We start from the raw sequence: 13,996 nt of genomic DNA, 5'->3' as shown, positions 1-13,996 counted from the left end.
GTTTTGAACCAGTAAATGCTATTACTCGTAAAACAGGTACCAGCAAAGTTTAATGGAAACACAAGAGTTATTTGGTGTTTGAGAGTGCAAAAGAATTTCACCATCTTAGAGATGACTGTGTCCCAGTTATTGTGTCATGTGAACCATTGGAACATATACATTTTATGACTGATCATTCCACCATACTCAGAAATCATATTTTGCTGTATTTTCATATGTCAAAATAAATGCTGGAACAGTGTTTACTTAGTGATGCTAGTTCAAAAGTTTCTGAGCCATTTAAACTCTTGGATCTTTGCTTCTGTTTTCCGCACTGATTTTCCACTTTTAGTTTTCCTGTAGCTGTCTCTACATTTGCACCTTTGTCCAATAGCAGCATCTTTAGTTTTAAATACTGCAGAATATTTATTTAGTTTTGAGGTTGTACCTAGATAATTATGATTGTCTTAATCACCATTGTGTAACAGCTGCTTTTTGTATTTCCTTGTTCCTTGTAATTAATAAGGCTACAGAAACTTGATAAAAATCAATAAATCATTAAGGGTCTAATTTAGCTTGTCTTTTGGCAAATCTCATTTTAATCAAACATTCTCTGGCCTCTCAGACATTGCTTAAAGGTCTAATCAGTCCCTTTTATATTCATTGTAAGATCTGCTCAATTCTAATACCATCTGTGAGAATTGCTATTTTCAGCAATTTCTCCTTATGGGTGAGGTATAAATTTACATTTTTTGTAACTATGCAAAATATTCCAAGTTTGTTCTATATACAAGTCTGTGAGGTTTTTGAGAATTTTTAATAATGTAGGGACTTGGTACAGTGGAAACTTCATTTCAAGCTTCTGTCCTTCTTTAAAGATCTCTCTGAAAATCCTTAAGAGATCAAGGTATACCAAGGTTAGTTAATGGGGTTTGATATATTAATTGGAACCAGTTTATTCCCTACAGCTTTGTTATGCTTTTCCATATGTGAGTTCTATAGACTGTTTCAGATGTGCTGTTGTAGTCCTCTATGCTGTACTCCATACCCTTACATACTGACTTATCTGATCTTAGGTAAGATTTTAGGTAAGCGGACGGTCACTAGTGGTGTCCCCCAGGGATCAGTGTTAGGCCCGGTTCTGTTTAATATCTTTATTGATGATTTAGATGAAGGGATTGAGTCCACCATCAGCAAATTCGCAGACAACACTAAGCTGGGGGGGAGTGTGGATCAGCTGGAAGGCAGGAGGGCTCTGCAGAGGGACCTGGACAGACCGGAGAGTTGGGCTGATTCCAACGGGATGAGGTTCAACAAGGCCAAGTGCCGGGTCCTGCACTTTGGCCTCAACCCCATGGGGAGCTCCAGGCTGGGCACAGAGTGGCAGAAAGGGACCTGGGAGTCTGGATTGACAGGAAGCTGAACATGAGCCAGCAGTGTGCCCAGGTGGCCAAGAAGGCCAATGGCATCCTGGCCTGTATCAGGAACAGCGTGGCCAGCAGGTCCAAGGAAGTGATTCTGCCCCTGTACTCAGCGCTGGTGAGGCCACACCTCGAGTCCTGTGTCCAGTTCTGGGCCCCTCAGTTTAAGAAGGATATCGAGGTCCTGGAGCAGGTCCAAAGGAGGGCAACCAGGCTGGTGAAGGGACTCGAGCACAGACCCTATGAAGAGAGACTGAGGGAGCTGGGGCTGTTCAGCCTGGAGAAGAGGAGGCTCAGGGGAGACCTCATCACTCTCTACAACTCCCTGAAAGGAGGGTGTAGCCAGGTGGGGGTTGGTCTCTTTTCCCAGACAACTTTCAACAAGACAAGAGGGCACGGTCTCAAGTTGTGCCAGGGGAAGTTTAGGTTGGACATTAGAAAGAATTTCTTTACTGAGAGGGTGATCAAGCATTGGAATGGGCTGCCCCGGGAAGTGGTGGATTCTCCATCCCTGGAGATATTTAAAAAGAGACTGGATGTGGCACTCAGTGCCATGGTCTGGTAACTGCAGCGGTAGTGGATCAAGGGTTGGACTTGATGATCTCTGAGGTCCCTTCCAACCCAGCCAATTCTATGATTTGATGATTCTATGATAAAGTATGAATTACATATGGAGTTTGAGGCAGTCTATGTAAGATGCATTTAGTTCTAAAAACATGCCAAATTATATGGATTCACCTTTGTGACTGCGGAAGTTGTAAGTACAGATTGCAAGACTATTTTTCCTACCTTTTTGTACTTCCTCTGAAAAATCTCTTGTTTGTAGTGATCATACTTTCATTTTTTGAGTATGCTGTGATTATCCCTTGTTTTTCTGCTATTTTTAATAAAATCCTATATGCAAATAACTGTATTCAAATATCACATATTTGCAGTGTGAAGAAGGTTCTGAGAGTCTACTAGGTCCAGTTGGCCCACTTTAGTTATTCATTAAGTGAGACACTCAATATAATAATCCCTTTAGCTAAGGAAAGTGACTTTTTAGGCAGGAGAGCACCCTATGCCACTGCACAGGGTTGCATTAGAATGAAAGAACTTCTCAACTTCATTTGTTCTATTAATATCAGTTTTTGTTGCTGTCCTTGTTATTCACTGAGGAGCATAGAAATGTAAGTGAGGGGAGCTGAAGAAAAGGCAGCAAAACTTTCACAGACACACTTATTTCCTTTTGAAGGTAATTGTACTGATTGCAAAACTAACTATGAAAATTTTAAAACTAATCTCCTACCTTATCTTTGTACTGTTTGCAGAGTCCTGAAGGTTTTTTAAAAAAGCTTAAAATTATTTTTAACATTTTAAAAATATTCTTTTATTTCTTACTATATTTAATAAAATATTTTAAAATAAAATTTTGGGGCTTTTTTTTCTCCTTTTTTCTCCTTTTTTTTCTTTTTTTTTTTCTTTTTTTTTTTTTTCTTCTTTTTTCTTTTTTTTTTTTTTTTTTTTTTTTTTGTGGAATTTAAGGTACAGGGCTGCCAGGATGTAAAGTAACTCTGGTTTGAAATAGTTACTGTTTTACTCCTTACTCTCTTTTCTTACAGTTGTAAATAATAATTTACCTTATGAGGAATATTTCTAAGGCCAGTATTACTCGTGTTCCAAAGTGACACAGCCAGACTGCCATTTGAATTCTCTGAAAACCAGGAAGCACACTTATTTCAGGAGACCATGCTGTCCATGCTGTCTCACTGATACACTCACTCATCACTTTCTGCTCTCTCTGACTTTGTCGTGCTCGGCAGACAAACAGATCAGGTACTGGTGCTCCCAATGTGGATATCTAAAAGTAAGGAATGTATGAAATGAGTGTTAAATTTCTCAGATAGTAACTGAGGAGTAAAAGCAGTTCATCCAGGAGATGGCCTCCCTCCTTGAATCACTGTATTCTACTCTTTTTATTGTCTTAGTATTTAGTTTCCACCTTGTATTTCAAAGGGACAAATGTTTTGCCCAGTTGCCCCATTTGGTATCTGCATTCTGATTAAACACTGAATGAGTTACCCAGTATGAAATATTATCATTTTATGCATTATCCTGTAGATACAGCAGAGGGCAGGATTTAGATAGCATAAATATCTTTATAGCTTACATAAATTTAATTCAGCAACCAAGTGATCCTCACCAGGGCAGAGCAGAGGGGGAGAATGCCCTCCCTAGACCTTCTGGCTACACTCGTCTCCTGCAGCCCAGGATCCCATTGGCCTTGTTGGCAATAAGGGCACACTCCTGCCTCATGGATAAGTTACCATCTATTAGGACCCCCAGATCTTTCTGTTATGATTGTTATGGCTAAAAATCCCTAACGTTAACATTTTCTGTTCTCTGCCAGATGACAGTCATGTTTGCAGGTCCAAAAAATGTGGCAAAGCTTTGAACACATCCGGAAATCCATTCCCTCAACTCTGTTTTGGCACATAATGCTGATAAACCTTCATGACAGCTGGAAAAAGCATTCTTCTACCCATCTTTTTTTTGGATAGATTGTTTACAAGTCTTGATCTAAGCATGCATAAGAGTAAGAATCAGTTTGTAAACACATCCATGTGACTTAATTTGTTACTAATAAAATGCTTAATCATCATTGTGCCTCATCCAACAGATGCTGCAGGCTACTGATGATTGTAATTTTTATATAGCATTAGCAGATACTTAGTGTGAAAGATTGTATTCCACTGAAACTCTTCAGTCTCTGTATAATGAAGGTAACATTTATTTAATGAAGAGAATTAACCTCAGTAGAGTTGACACATGTTCATCCATCATCTGGTAGGAGATTATGGAGAGGTTTCTAACAAGGAGGCCTTTCTGGATCAGCCTGCAGCTGCTGGGACAGCAAATCCTTCCTCAGTTGCCCTGGTGTGACAGTAGTGGTATCATCTATGACTTTTTTTCTCGTAGCAACATGTTCCTCCAGTGATTTTCATGTGAACAGAGCATACACAGACTGACAGTTCTGGGTGGAAATGGCACTGTGTGCAACCTCCTGGCAGATGTAGAGCTCTCCCATCAACCAAGATTGCCACTGTCTCCATCTTTGCTAAGAGCTAAGACCTCACTGAATTACATTGCATGTATTAAAGTTTCATATTAAATAACTCACAGCACACGTTTATAGACTACAGGTGTTTGCAAAGGTGTGATTTCTAGTTAAATGGCTCTTAAAAAGGTACCCTACCCCTTGGAGAAGAAGAAGAAAGTAGATACCTTAGTGTTTATCCTAGCAATAGAGAAGACCTTGCTCCCAGGCTAAATGAAGGGTGCTTCTACCAGCCTGGATGAAGGCAGAGACTTTTTTATACTCACTGCTCAGTGATGTCCTATTTTTCTTTCTTCTACCCTTTCCCCTTCACCAAAATATTAATGAAATTGCAGGAAATGTACTCAGCATACTTAAAAGCTCAATGTACTCTGCTGACTTAAAAGTTCTTAGCACATTTGGTTGCTGTTATTTCAACGTCAAAGGAAACGCAAAGCAGGCATGGTTTCTGTACACTTTTCTACAAGGGAACTGAAAAGAGGCAGAAAAGTGTGATTACTTTCACCATTGTTAATGGTAAAATTTTGTGAAATACCATTTGCTTCAGTGTCTGTGGTCTGGGAGATCAAATGCTGTGTTAACTGTCTGATTTAGGGGAAATCCTAGCTTATAATATTTTCAACTAAATTACTGCTCTGAATTTTAGAGTTTCTCTCCTCAGTGGTTTGCTTCTTTCCTTCCCTGCTCATAACTGTTTTAACTTCAAGAATATAAGAGTTTTGTCTAGATTCATGAAATGTGCCTTCAGGCACAGCAAATTGTTTGATAAACAATGAAACTGGTTTTCTCTGGGTCCTACATCCCCTACATTCCCAGCCATAAAAGTGTAACCTCAGATTTCCTGATATTTCTATTTTTTTGCAGTGCACCCAGGTAAGAGTGGAGTCCTCTTTTGCATCACTTCTACTCCCTTTCCACACTACTTAAGTTCCTTGTCTTCAATCTGCTTTCCTATCCTCACTGCTCCCACACACCTATCATGTCTTTTCCCTTTTTTTCTGGTAAAAGTTGGCAAATGGTGTGTTTGGTTTGCAGCCTAGGCTCTGATTGCCAAGTTCATGAGTTCATCTGGTGGTGGAAACTCAAGGTCTGACTTCTCCTTGGCATGAGTGTGCGTCAGAGGATGGTGGTGGAAGATGCCACCAGGGGCTCCAGTCCTTTCTTGCCTCTTGTTTCTTATTAAAAGTGCACAAACTTAGTATCTCTGTCTTAAATCTGGTAGAAAGCAACCAAACAACTCAAAGGCTGACTGCCTGAAGTTCTCTTTGGTTAGAAAAGAGTCTCTCAGGATTCTGCAGAATGGAAAAAAAATTTCCTCACCTTGTTTAGTCTGCCATAGGGAAAATATCCCTCATTAATGTTAACAGATGTGGGTTTATTTGAATGTAGTGTATGGACTGCTGCAAGCATAGGTTGTAGTTCATCACAGCAGGCTGGTCTTTGCTACTTCTACACTTATTGTGCCCTAGGGAATCACCAAGTGGCTGTAATATTTTTAATTTGCTTTTCTAATTTAGCATATGAAGCAACCTTAATGTTCCTCCTTTGATTTACAGTAATTATTTTCATTTTGTTTCCCTGTTTTCCCCACATTAAAATCTGGATCATAGCAAATCATCAACCTTGTTAATGAAATTTCTTGATCAGGGAAACTGGGAATTCTCAGAGCAGGTATTTGCACTTTACCCTGTTGAGCTCTAAACAGCCTTCTAAAGGATGTGCTATTAAAGAGATGTGTTTGATGCAGAACAAACAAATGGCAATTGATATGCATGGTATTCACTCTGTTTCTACTAAACTATTTTATTATATCTAAAATATCAAAATCAAAGTTTAGATATCTTACACTTTTTCAACCTTCAGACGTATCTTTCATACAAACCAAACCAAACCAAACAACAAAAAAAGCAGAGTTTGCTCTGCTTTATACCTTTAGCTTTCATATTTTTTTTGTTAGACACCAATTTCTAAGTTTTACCCACAACTTGCCATGCTGAAAACATCTTCTGGTTAATGAGAAGTATCTATTTCAGCATGAAACTTCCAACAGGTGCTGGAAGAAAGAGAGGACACACCATTTTTGCATTTATAAATGCAAAAAAGCAATTAATAGAAAGCATATCTGTCCTAAAGCATTAGATACTGAATCTATTTTTACTGTATATGTTTAATAGTAGTGTTCCAGAGAGGTGACATCACCAAGGTGATGTCAAATCTAGAAAATCTATTTTGAGAACATTAAAAGGGTGCAAACTACCTGGCATTTAAGCAGATGCTTTTTAAGCTGTTCAGTACAGTCAGATGGTTAATACAGATGTTTAGACATTTTCAGTCCTGTTTTTGATGAAAGAAATGACCTCTGCCAAAACATCTGCTTCAGCCAAAACCCTTTTTTCATGATGCATTCTTGAAATGTGCAAATTATTAATAATTTTTTAAAAGCTGTAGCAGAAACATTTCAATGCTTAACACATAGCAGTCCATGGATCTGGTTCATCCCAGTGATGAAGCCCAAGTCCTCCCTTCTGCAGCACCATGCAAAGGAGCTCTCCATTTCTCCTGCCACCAAGGTGCCAAGGGACATCTTGCCTGGTAGGCACTACCTGTCCAGAGGCTGCTGCACATCTGGAGAAAACTCCTTCACAGTGTGTTGTCATTCCTTGAGACCATTGCCATACTTGATTGTCCCAGTGTTAGGTGAAAAGTTGGGGTGACAGCAAATTTCTGACCCCTCAGAGGATTTAAAGAGCAGAAAGAATTTCTCAGGAAAACAGGTCAGGAACACTTCTTTTTTTTTTTTTTTTTTTTAAGTTGTCTTTTGTTATTGTAGTTGCCAGTGCAATTACCACCTCTGAGAAATTCTCAGGGGCCTGGCAAACCTCACAAACCATTGGGTCAGAATTCAGCATCTTGTCTAGATACTGGACTAATCTCACATTTCTGATCTAGCCAGTGCTGCAGCATTAATGTGCACAAGCTGAAGCAGTGTGCCTGGCAAAGGGATGGGTAAGGATGCAGATTGTCCAGAAGTGAGTTTTTTAATGTAAAGTTTGAGTTATTTAAATCAGAAAAACACTTGTGCTCCAAAATTGGCAGCACTGTCTCTTTAATAAAATGCCTGGATCTGCACCCAGCCCTGGCTAAGTGCCTGACTGTCTTAATTTAAACTTTGGCCAAGTAAACAGCAATAATGGACCATTAAGACTCTAGATGCAATGTAGAGCCATTTACAAGTGGATAGGCTATGTGTTTACAGGTTGCTTTATTTTTCTAAACAAAACATGTTTTCCAGTGTGACTTACTGGATATATTTTCTGCACTGACAGCTTACAGAGTCCACGATTTGCTTTTTGAATGCCTTCAAAGGTAGGAGACTTAGTTATTTCTTTTCTGTTCTAAGAGGACTGCACTGATGGTTTCTGTATATGTAACTGTTGATGAACTTGTAAAGAAGATTTAGGAGAGGTATTTGAATTTAACAGATAATCTTGGTTATTAATTATATTTAAAATAAATTATTGTAAATTACAGGCATTTTTTGTAAATAATTTTTAGTACAGTTCAGTTTTATCTAGAAATATGTTGAATTCCTGACTTAAATGTAATGTTCATTAGAGTACACTGTCATACAGTTGTCTTTATGGAAAATATGTGACATTAATAATATGTTAATGTATTGAGTTTAATTACTAAGCCATTGTTTCTTAGAAGATTGGGTTGTTCATAGTGATGCTTCAGACCTATGTAATACATCTACATCCCCAGATATCCAGATCTTGGTTTATTCCTAACAATTATGAAACAAACTATGTTCTATGTTTTCTATAACATTTCTGCTAATTTAGTATACCTAATTTATTGACAAAGTATGTTTAGAGCAAGATGCATTCATAATAATTTCTTTTACCTTTCTTTGTTAGATATTGAAGTGAAAGCTAAAGATTCCACTGACTTTTTTTAAGAAGAGGGAGCACTGTGTTTTTTCTACACATATTTCTTCTCTAATAAAACAGGTTCTATTATACATGTGAGCTACAGTTGGGATTATACTGGCTGCTGTGTTTAAATCATCCACCCAATGACTTTTTATAATTGTTTTTTTATATGTTGCATCTAGAATTACACTTCCCACAACATGCATGCTGTATATAAAGTATCTGTATTTAATTATTTGCATCTGTTAATGAAGTATTCACAAGTGGTTTTTCACTTTTAACAGGAAGGAAAAGTCATCTAATTTGGGATCAAAGTCACTATGTGGAAAAAACATTTTTTCTTTTGCTTTTTATTTCTGTCTGTGACAACAAACCATAGAGTATATGGGCAAAACAGGAAGAAAGGGAAGAATTCTTATTCTCTCATGGCAAAAGATGAAGGTAAAATAATTTTCTTAGCATTTCTGATAAGCCATGTTTTATATCTCTGCATATTTCAAGGTAATTAGCTAGTAATTGACAACTTGTAAAATGTGATTTATATTGGTTATCAGGCCAGGAAGATACTGTGGTGACATTTAATTGATCATGGACTCCAGTTTGATTTTCAGTGACATACATTTCTCCTTTAAGATAACTGATAAGGATCCTAATTTATAGTTTGAAATTTCATGGGGAAAATTTTGTATACAGAGTCAACTCAGATGATGAAAGTATTCCTTTAAGACCCTAATTTGAAAGTTTCTGTCTGCAGACTGCATTTATTAATATTCACATAAATTAAAGTAACTTAAATTTAGTTACTTTACTTCAGTAGAATTTATTGGCATTTATAGTGAAATTTATCCTTAGAATTTTTACTTGGGAGATGTTGGAGAAACTGTTTGAGAACTGGGATAGTTGCAGAGAATTATCTGAAATCTGTTGTGCAGGTGTGATTAACTGTGTTTACGATTTAACTTTCTTATTCCATTGCAGGTGATATGTGTCTCATTGATATAGTCTTCATCTTGGACAGTTCAGAAAGTGCCAAAAATCAGTTGTTTGATTTACAGAAGAACTTTGTTCAAAGCTTAGCTGACAGCATCTTCCAGATGAAGGCAGTTAAGTCTCAGAAGTACAATGTCAAACTAGCAAGCATGCAGTTCAGCAGCACAGTCAGCATAGATAGCCCCTTAGCAGTCTGGAAAAATGTGCAGAATTTTAAAGATAAAATTAAGTCTCTGGGCTTTATTGGCCATGGCACTTACTCCTATTATGCCATTTCCAACGCCACTCAGATGTTTAAAACTCAAGGTCGGAAGAGAAGTGTGAAAGTGGCTATTTTGATGACTGATGGTGAGGATCATCCAAACAGCCCTGATGTCCACAGTATAGCCACAGCAGCCAGGGGTCTTGGAATACATTTCTTTACCATTGGCCTTTCTAAGAAAAAAGTCCAAGAAGAAAAATTGCGTCTGGTATCTGGTGATTCATCCCCTAAACCTGTCTTATGCCTGGATGATCAGAACCTGACAGCTGATGTAGCACTGGAACTGGTAAGTGACACTCGTCTTAATCTTGTCACCCATCTATCCATGGCAGATGTCATTTGGCTTTGACAGGTAAATCCTGAAGGCAGTGCAGAGGTTTGGAGGTGAACCAGGGCTGAAATCAACCTTAGATTTGGAAGTTCATGAAGATTATGAGATCATGTGGGACACCAGCAAGGGCTGGGCTCCCATGTTGGTAGGAGAGGGGCTTAAGAATTAACTTCAACAAAGTCTGCTGAAGGCAGTAGAATTTTTTCTGTTTATTTGAGTTGGGTCAGGTTTCCAAAGTACTGTAAATCTGCAGTTATTAATTAAGGACACACAGCTCTTTGCCCTTCTAGTGCAGCATAAGGCACACATAAAAAAAGGTAAGGAATACTGCTTAAGTAATTTCATATTTTAGAGTAAACAGAAGTGTTGGTGAGAGAGAGATGCCAGCTGGACTTGACCTATCTCCCTTCTGAGCAATAATGTGCAAAATGTTGGAGTGGCCTAGGAAGTCTGGGGGGTTTAAAATCCTAGAAAATATTTTGAAGTATGAGAAGACTATGCAAGGAATAAATTTAGATAATTTGGAGGACAATAATTCTTACAAAATATGATAGCTTAAATTCAGAAGTAGTCCATATAGAACATATGTAATATTTTTGGTAGTCTCTTAAAGATGGTAAAAAAAAACTGATTTGGAAACCTTAAAATGAGAAATGGAAACTTATTAATTGATAATGTGTAAAAATAAAATATTATGTTGTGCTACTAAGCCCACGGCTGGAGATGTCCCAGATACAGCAAGTGAAAAGCATTTCTGAAATAATCCATGTCGTTGCAAGTCTGTGCTTCATATCTGTGAAGGTCTGTATTTACAAAAGAAAAATTCTTCCCTGAGATCTCACAGAATGGTGCTGTTATGAGGAATGTTTTTGTGGTGTGTGTCTGCTGTGTCAGGAATCAAGACACTGGGAGCTTCCTCCTCCCAGCCACTCTCCAAAGAGATGTGTGCTTGAACAATAGTAGCCCAGGTGCACTGCCCACTGGTGGATGAAAAGGATGTTTCCCAGCACACAGGATGTGTCTCTGAGCATATGATAATACTTTGGGAGGTTACTTGTTCTAATGAATAAAGTTGATAAAATCACTTGAGTCCTTCCACTATATATTATGCTAGCACGGCCTTCCATAGTGAGGTCTTTCACTAGGAGTTGCCTTTTATTCCCTTTGTTCACATTGCTCCTTGATATTTTCTATTTAGCTGTCCCATTATATCTCATTTGTTGTCTGATCATTGTGGTTTTGCATAAAATAGGCTCCTATTCCTACTGGAGAACCCTTTTTCTTAAGAGTAGTTCCACAGACTGATTCTTGCTACTGTGAGGAAGAGATGGATGAAGGTATTCACATTCACCTTAGAAATTCTCTAAACTAGAGAGAAAAAATGGTTAAATTAGTATTCTATTCAATTAAATGTGTATGAAAGTAATATTTTTCTTTTCTTTTCAGGAAACCTTGCTACAGAAGCAGGTAGGTTTTTTGAGTTTTGTGTGTTTTGATTACTCGTATTCATACGAGATCTCCTGATTCCTGCTTCTTCCATAGTGCTGCAGCAATCCAGGAGACTCCTTCCTCAAGTAAAGTTTCTGACCATGGATTTATTTTAACTTTCAACAATTTCTTCCATCTCTGTCCTGCATAAATCTGCAACTTCTCTTCATTAGTGGGTAGCATCAACATTAAGACAGAAAGAACTTGTACCAGAAAGGAATTGGACTGGTGCAACACTTGCAGGTTCATTAGTGGTCTCATCACAAGCAATAGCAATGTAAAAATGGTCCAAAAATTATGTATTTTTCACTGTACTCTATGCTATGTACAGATTCCCTTAAACATTTGTAGTTACAGTAGTATCAGATTTATATTTTTTGTTGCTTTAAATAAATCAAGCAACTGTTTTTGATAGGGCTATACAGAAATATAAGGTTGATCATACAAGAAATATATATATTTATTTCCTGTTAAGCCCCTCTTATTTTCTTTAGTCTGTGGGTAGGCAAAACCAGAGTTTAAAACTTTGAAATAACACATTTGAAAAATATTCTCCTTAATGTTTCTATTTACCTTTTAGTGTGTGTGGAACAACTGTGCATGTGAAAAGGGAGCAAAAGGAGACAAAGGTGATTCTGTAAGTATGAATCCATTGAAAAGACTCTAAAATTTTAATTTTTATTCATAATTACATGCTATTTGATAAATATATTTCTATTATTCGGTAATAAAACATTAAGGTAATTTATGGTATTAAGTAATAAAACCTGGCATTAAAGCCTCTGTTTCCAATTTAAACATTAAGATCCAAAAATTTTAACTTATTTTATCCAAAATTATTAGACGTAACCTATTACATATTAATTTTTTATGTATGCATATACACTGAGCTTTCCAGTCCACACCTTCATGATCCTCCAAACAGTAATGGGGTAATATTTTTTTTGGGGGGGAGCAGCTGAACAGCAAGCTGTTCTGTAAACAGTTGTGTTTTTTTTCAAGCAGAGAATCAAATAGTGGGGGGTAACTGAAAAATCTGAAGAAGGATCTTTCCTGGTTAGATTCTCAAATTCTCAGTTGGAAACATATTTATCACAGAAGGTCAATTTAAAAAAATCCCATGCACCTTATAAGAACTTTTTTTTTTTTAATTAGCTAAGTGAATGTAGTGTCACATGTGCCTTACTTGAATCAGCGTGGGCTTCTGTCTAAGCTTATTCCAGAATGATTTTGGCCTTCCAGATAGTGATTTTCCACTTTCCTGTAATAAAAAATTTCTTGTTTCGTTTCAGGGCAGTGCTGGTAACAGAGGGGAAAAAGGTGAGCCAGGACCAAAAGGAAACAAGGTAAAGTAAATTTAAAAAAATAAAGCAAATTTCTATCTCGTTTTATTCAAACCATAGAAGTGAATATAGCAAAGAAAAATTATGTTAAAATACAATTCAAAAGGCTGGCTTTTGACATGAGCACTTTATAGTTACCTGTTTTGGAAATGAAAGAGAAAAATTTGAAACTGAACTGCTACCAAGTAACACTGCCTATCATTTCAGTTTTTGTCTGAGGGCAAGAGGCCTCAGAATCTAGCTGGAGGCTCTCCAAGCTCCATAGATCTTTCTAAAAGTACACAAATCTCTTCAGCAGGGCAGCTTCTTCTGATGTCTGTGGCTGAGTTTTCCATGTTAATGTTCAGGAACTGTGTGTCCTTGGCTGTGGGAGGAGGGAGTGTGGAAGTTTGTAAATAGAAGAAGCAATTTCTTATTTTTAAACAGTGTTTTTTTGTTTCAGTGTAAAAGGGATAAATAATGCCTATTTCAGTTGTATTCCTTTGCTCCCAATAGGGTGATGCTAAAAAAGGAGATCCTGGAGAAAAAGGTGAAGAGGTATGTGACTGCTACAGTGCTAACTCCTGTCTGCTCTTTTCATCTGTACTGAGAGAAACAGTCTGACCATGTGCTTAAGTGTAGACAGGGCTTGCTACTGGCAAAAGGAACTTTTGAAGCTTTCTGATTTTGTGTTGACTTGCCTTGGACTGTCCCAAAGACAGAACTGAAGATGTCATCACTAAAAACATCTAGATAGTTCTCATACAGTTTCTGGCATCTGATATTGATCAATCCAATTTAAAAGTCCCATTTAAATAGTAGTGTTTATCTTCTAAGAGGTTGGCAAACTGGTTGGTGTATTTACAGCTAATGTTATGAAGAGTAAAAGCACATCTACATCTGCAGAAAATTATATGTTAAATGATTCCTGGAAGGTATTTTATTGTGAATAGCTAGAATTCTGAAATATAATCCTTTATATTTTTTTCCTACTTAAATTAGCTGTATGTTATGATTTTGCTCTCCTTTTTATATTTTCCCTTTTTTCTTTTTTTCTTTTTTTTTTTTTTTTTTATTTTTTAATAGGGAGCTCCTGGCTACAAGGGAGACAAGGTAAGATTTTTATGGAGTAGAAGTCTGAAAATAGACTTTCACTTGCTGACAGTGTATG

At 37.3% G+C, this 13,996-nt stretch overlaps 1 protein-coding gene across 1 annotated transcript in view; it reads left to right on the top strand.

The window, feature by feature from the left end:
• The first annotated feature begins 7,696 nt into the window (after window positions 1–7,696).
• The window catches only part of COL28A1 (collagen type XXVIII alpha 1 chain), a 55,513-nt gene continuing 49,213 nt past the window's right edge, over window positions 7,697–13,996 (top strand). Inside the window, exons 1-8 of the mRNA XM_071735298.1 lie at window positions 7,697–7,863; window positions 8,717–8,873; window positions 9,411–9,970; window positions 11,462–11,482; window positions 12,084–12,140; window positions 12,796–12,849; window positions 13,342–13,383; window positions 13,912–13,938. Coding sequence (XP_071591399.1) covers window positions 8,753–8,873; window positions 9,411–9,970; window positions 11,462–11,482; window positions 12,084–12,140; window positions 12,796–12,849; window positions 13,342–13,383; window positions 13,912–13,938 — 882 coding nt within the window. The 5' untranslated portion in view covers window positions 7,697–7,863; window positions 8,717–8,752. The remainder of the gene's footprint in view (window positions 7,864–8,716; window positions 8,874–9,410; window positions 9,971–11,461; window positions 11,483–12,083; window positions 12,141–12,795; window positions 12,850–13,341; window positions 13,384–13,911; window positions 13,939–13,996) is intronic.

Source organism: Heliangelus exortis, chromosome 2 (assembly GCF_036169615.1).
Source record: "Heliangelus exortis chromosome 2, bHelExo1.hap1, whole genome shotgun sequence".
Classification (NCBI taxonomy): domain Eukaryota; kingdom Metazoa; phylum Chordata; class Aves; order Apodiformes; family Trochilidae; genus Heliangelus; species Heliangelus exortis.
The sequence above is the reverse complement of the archived record's forward strand: the minus strand, read 5'-3'. Positions and strand labels throughout refer to the sequence as shown.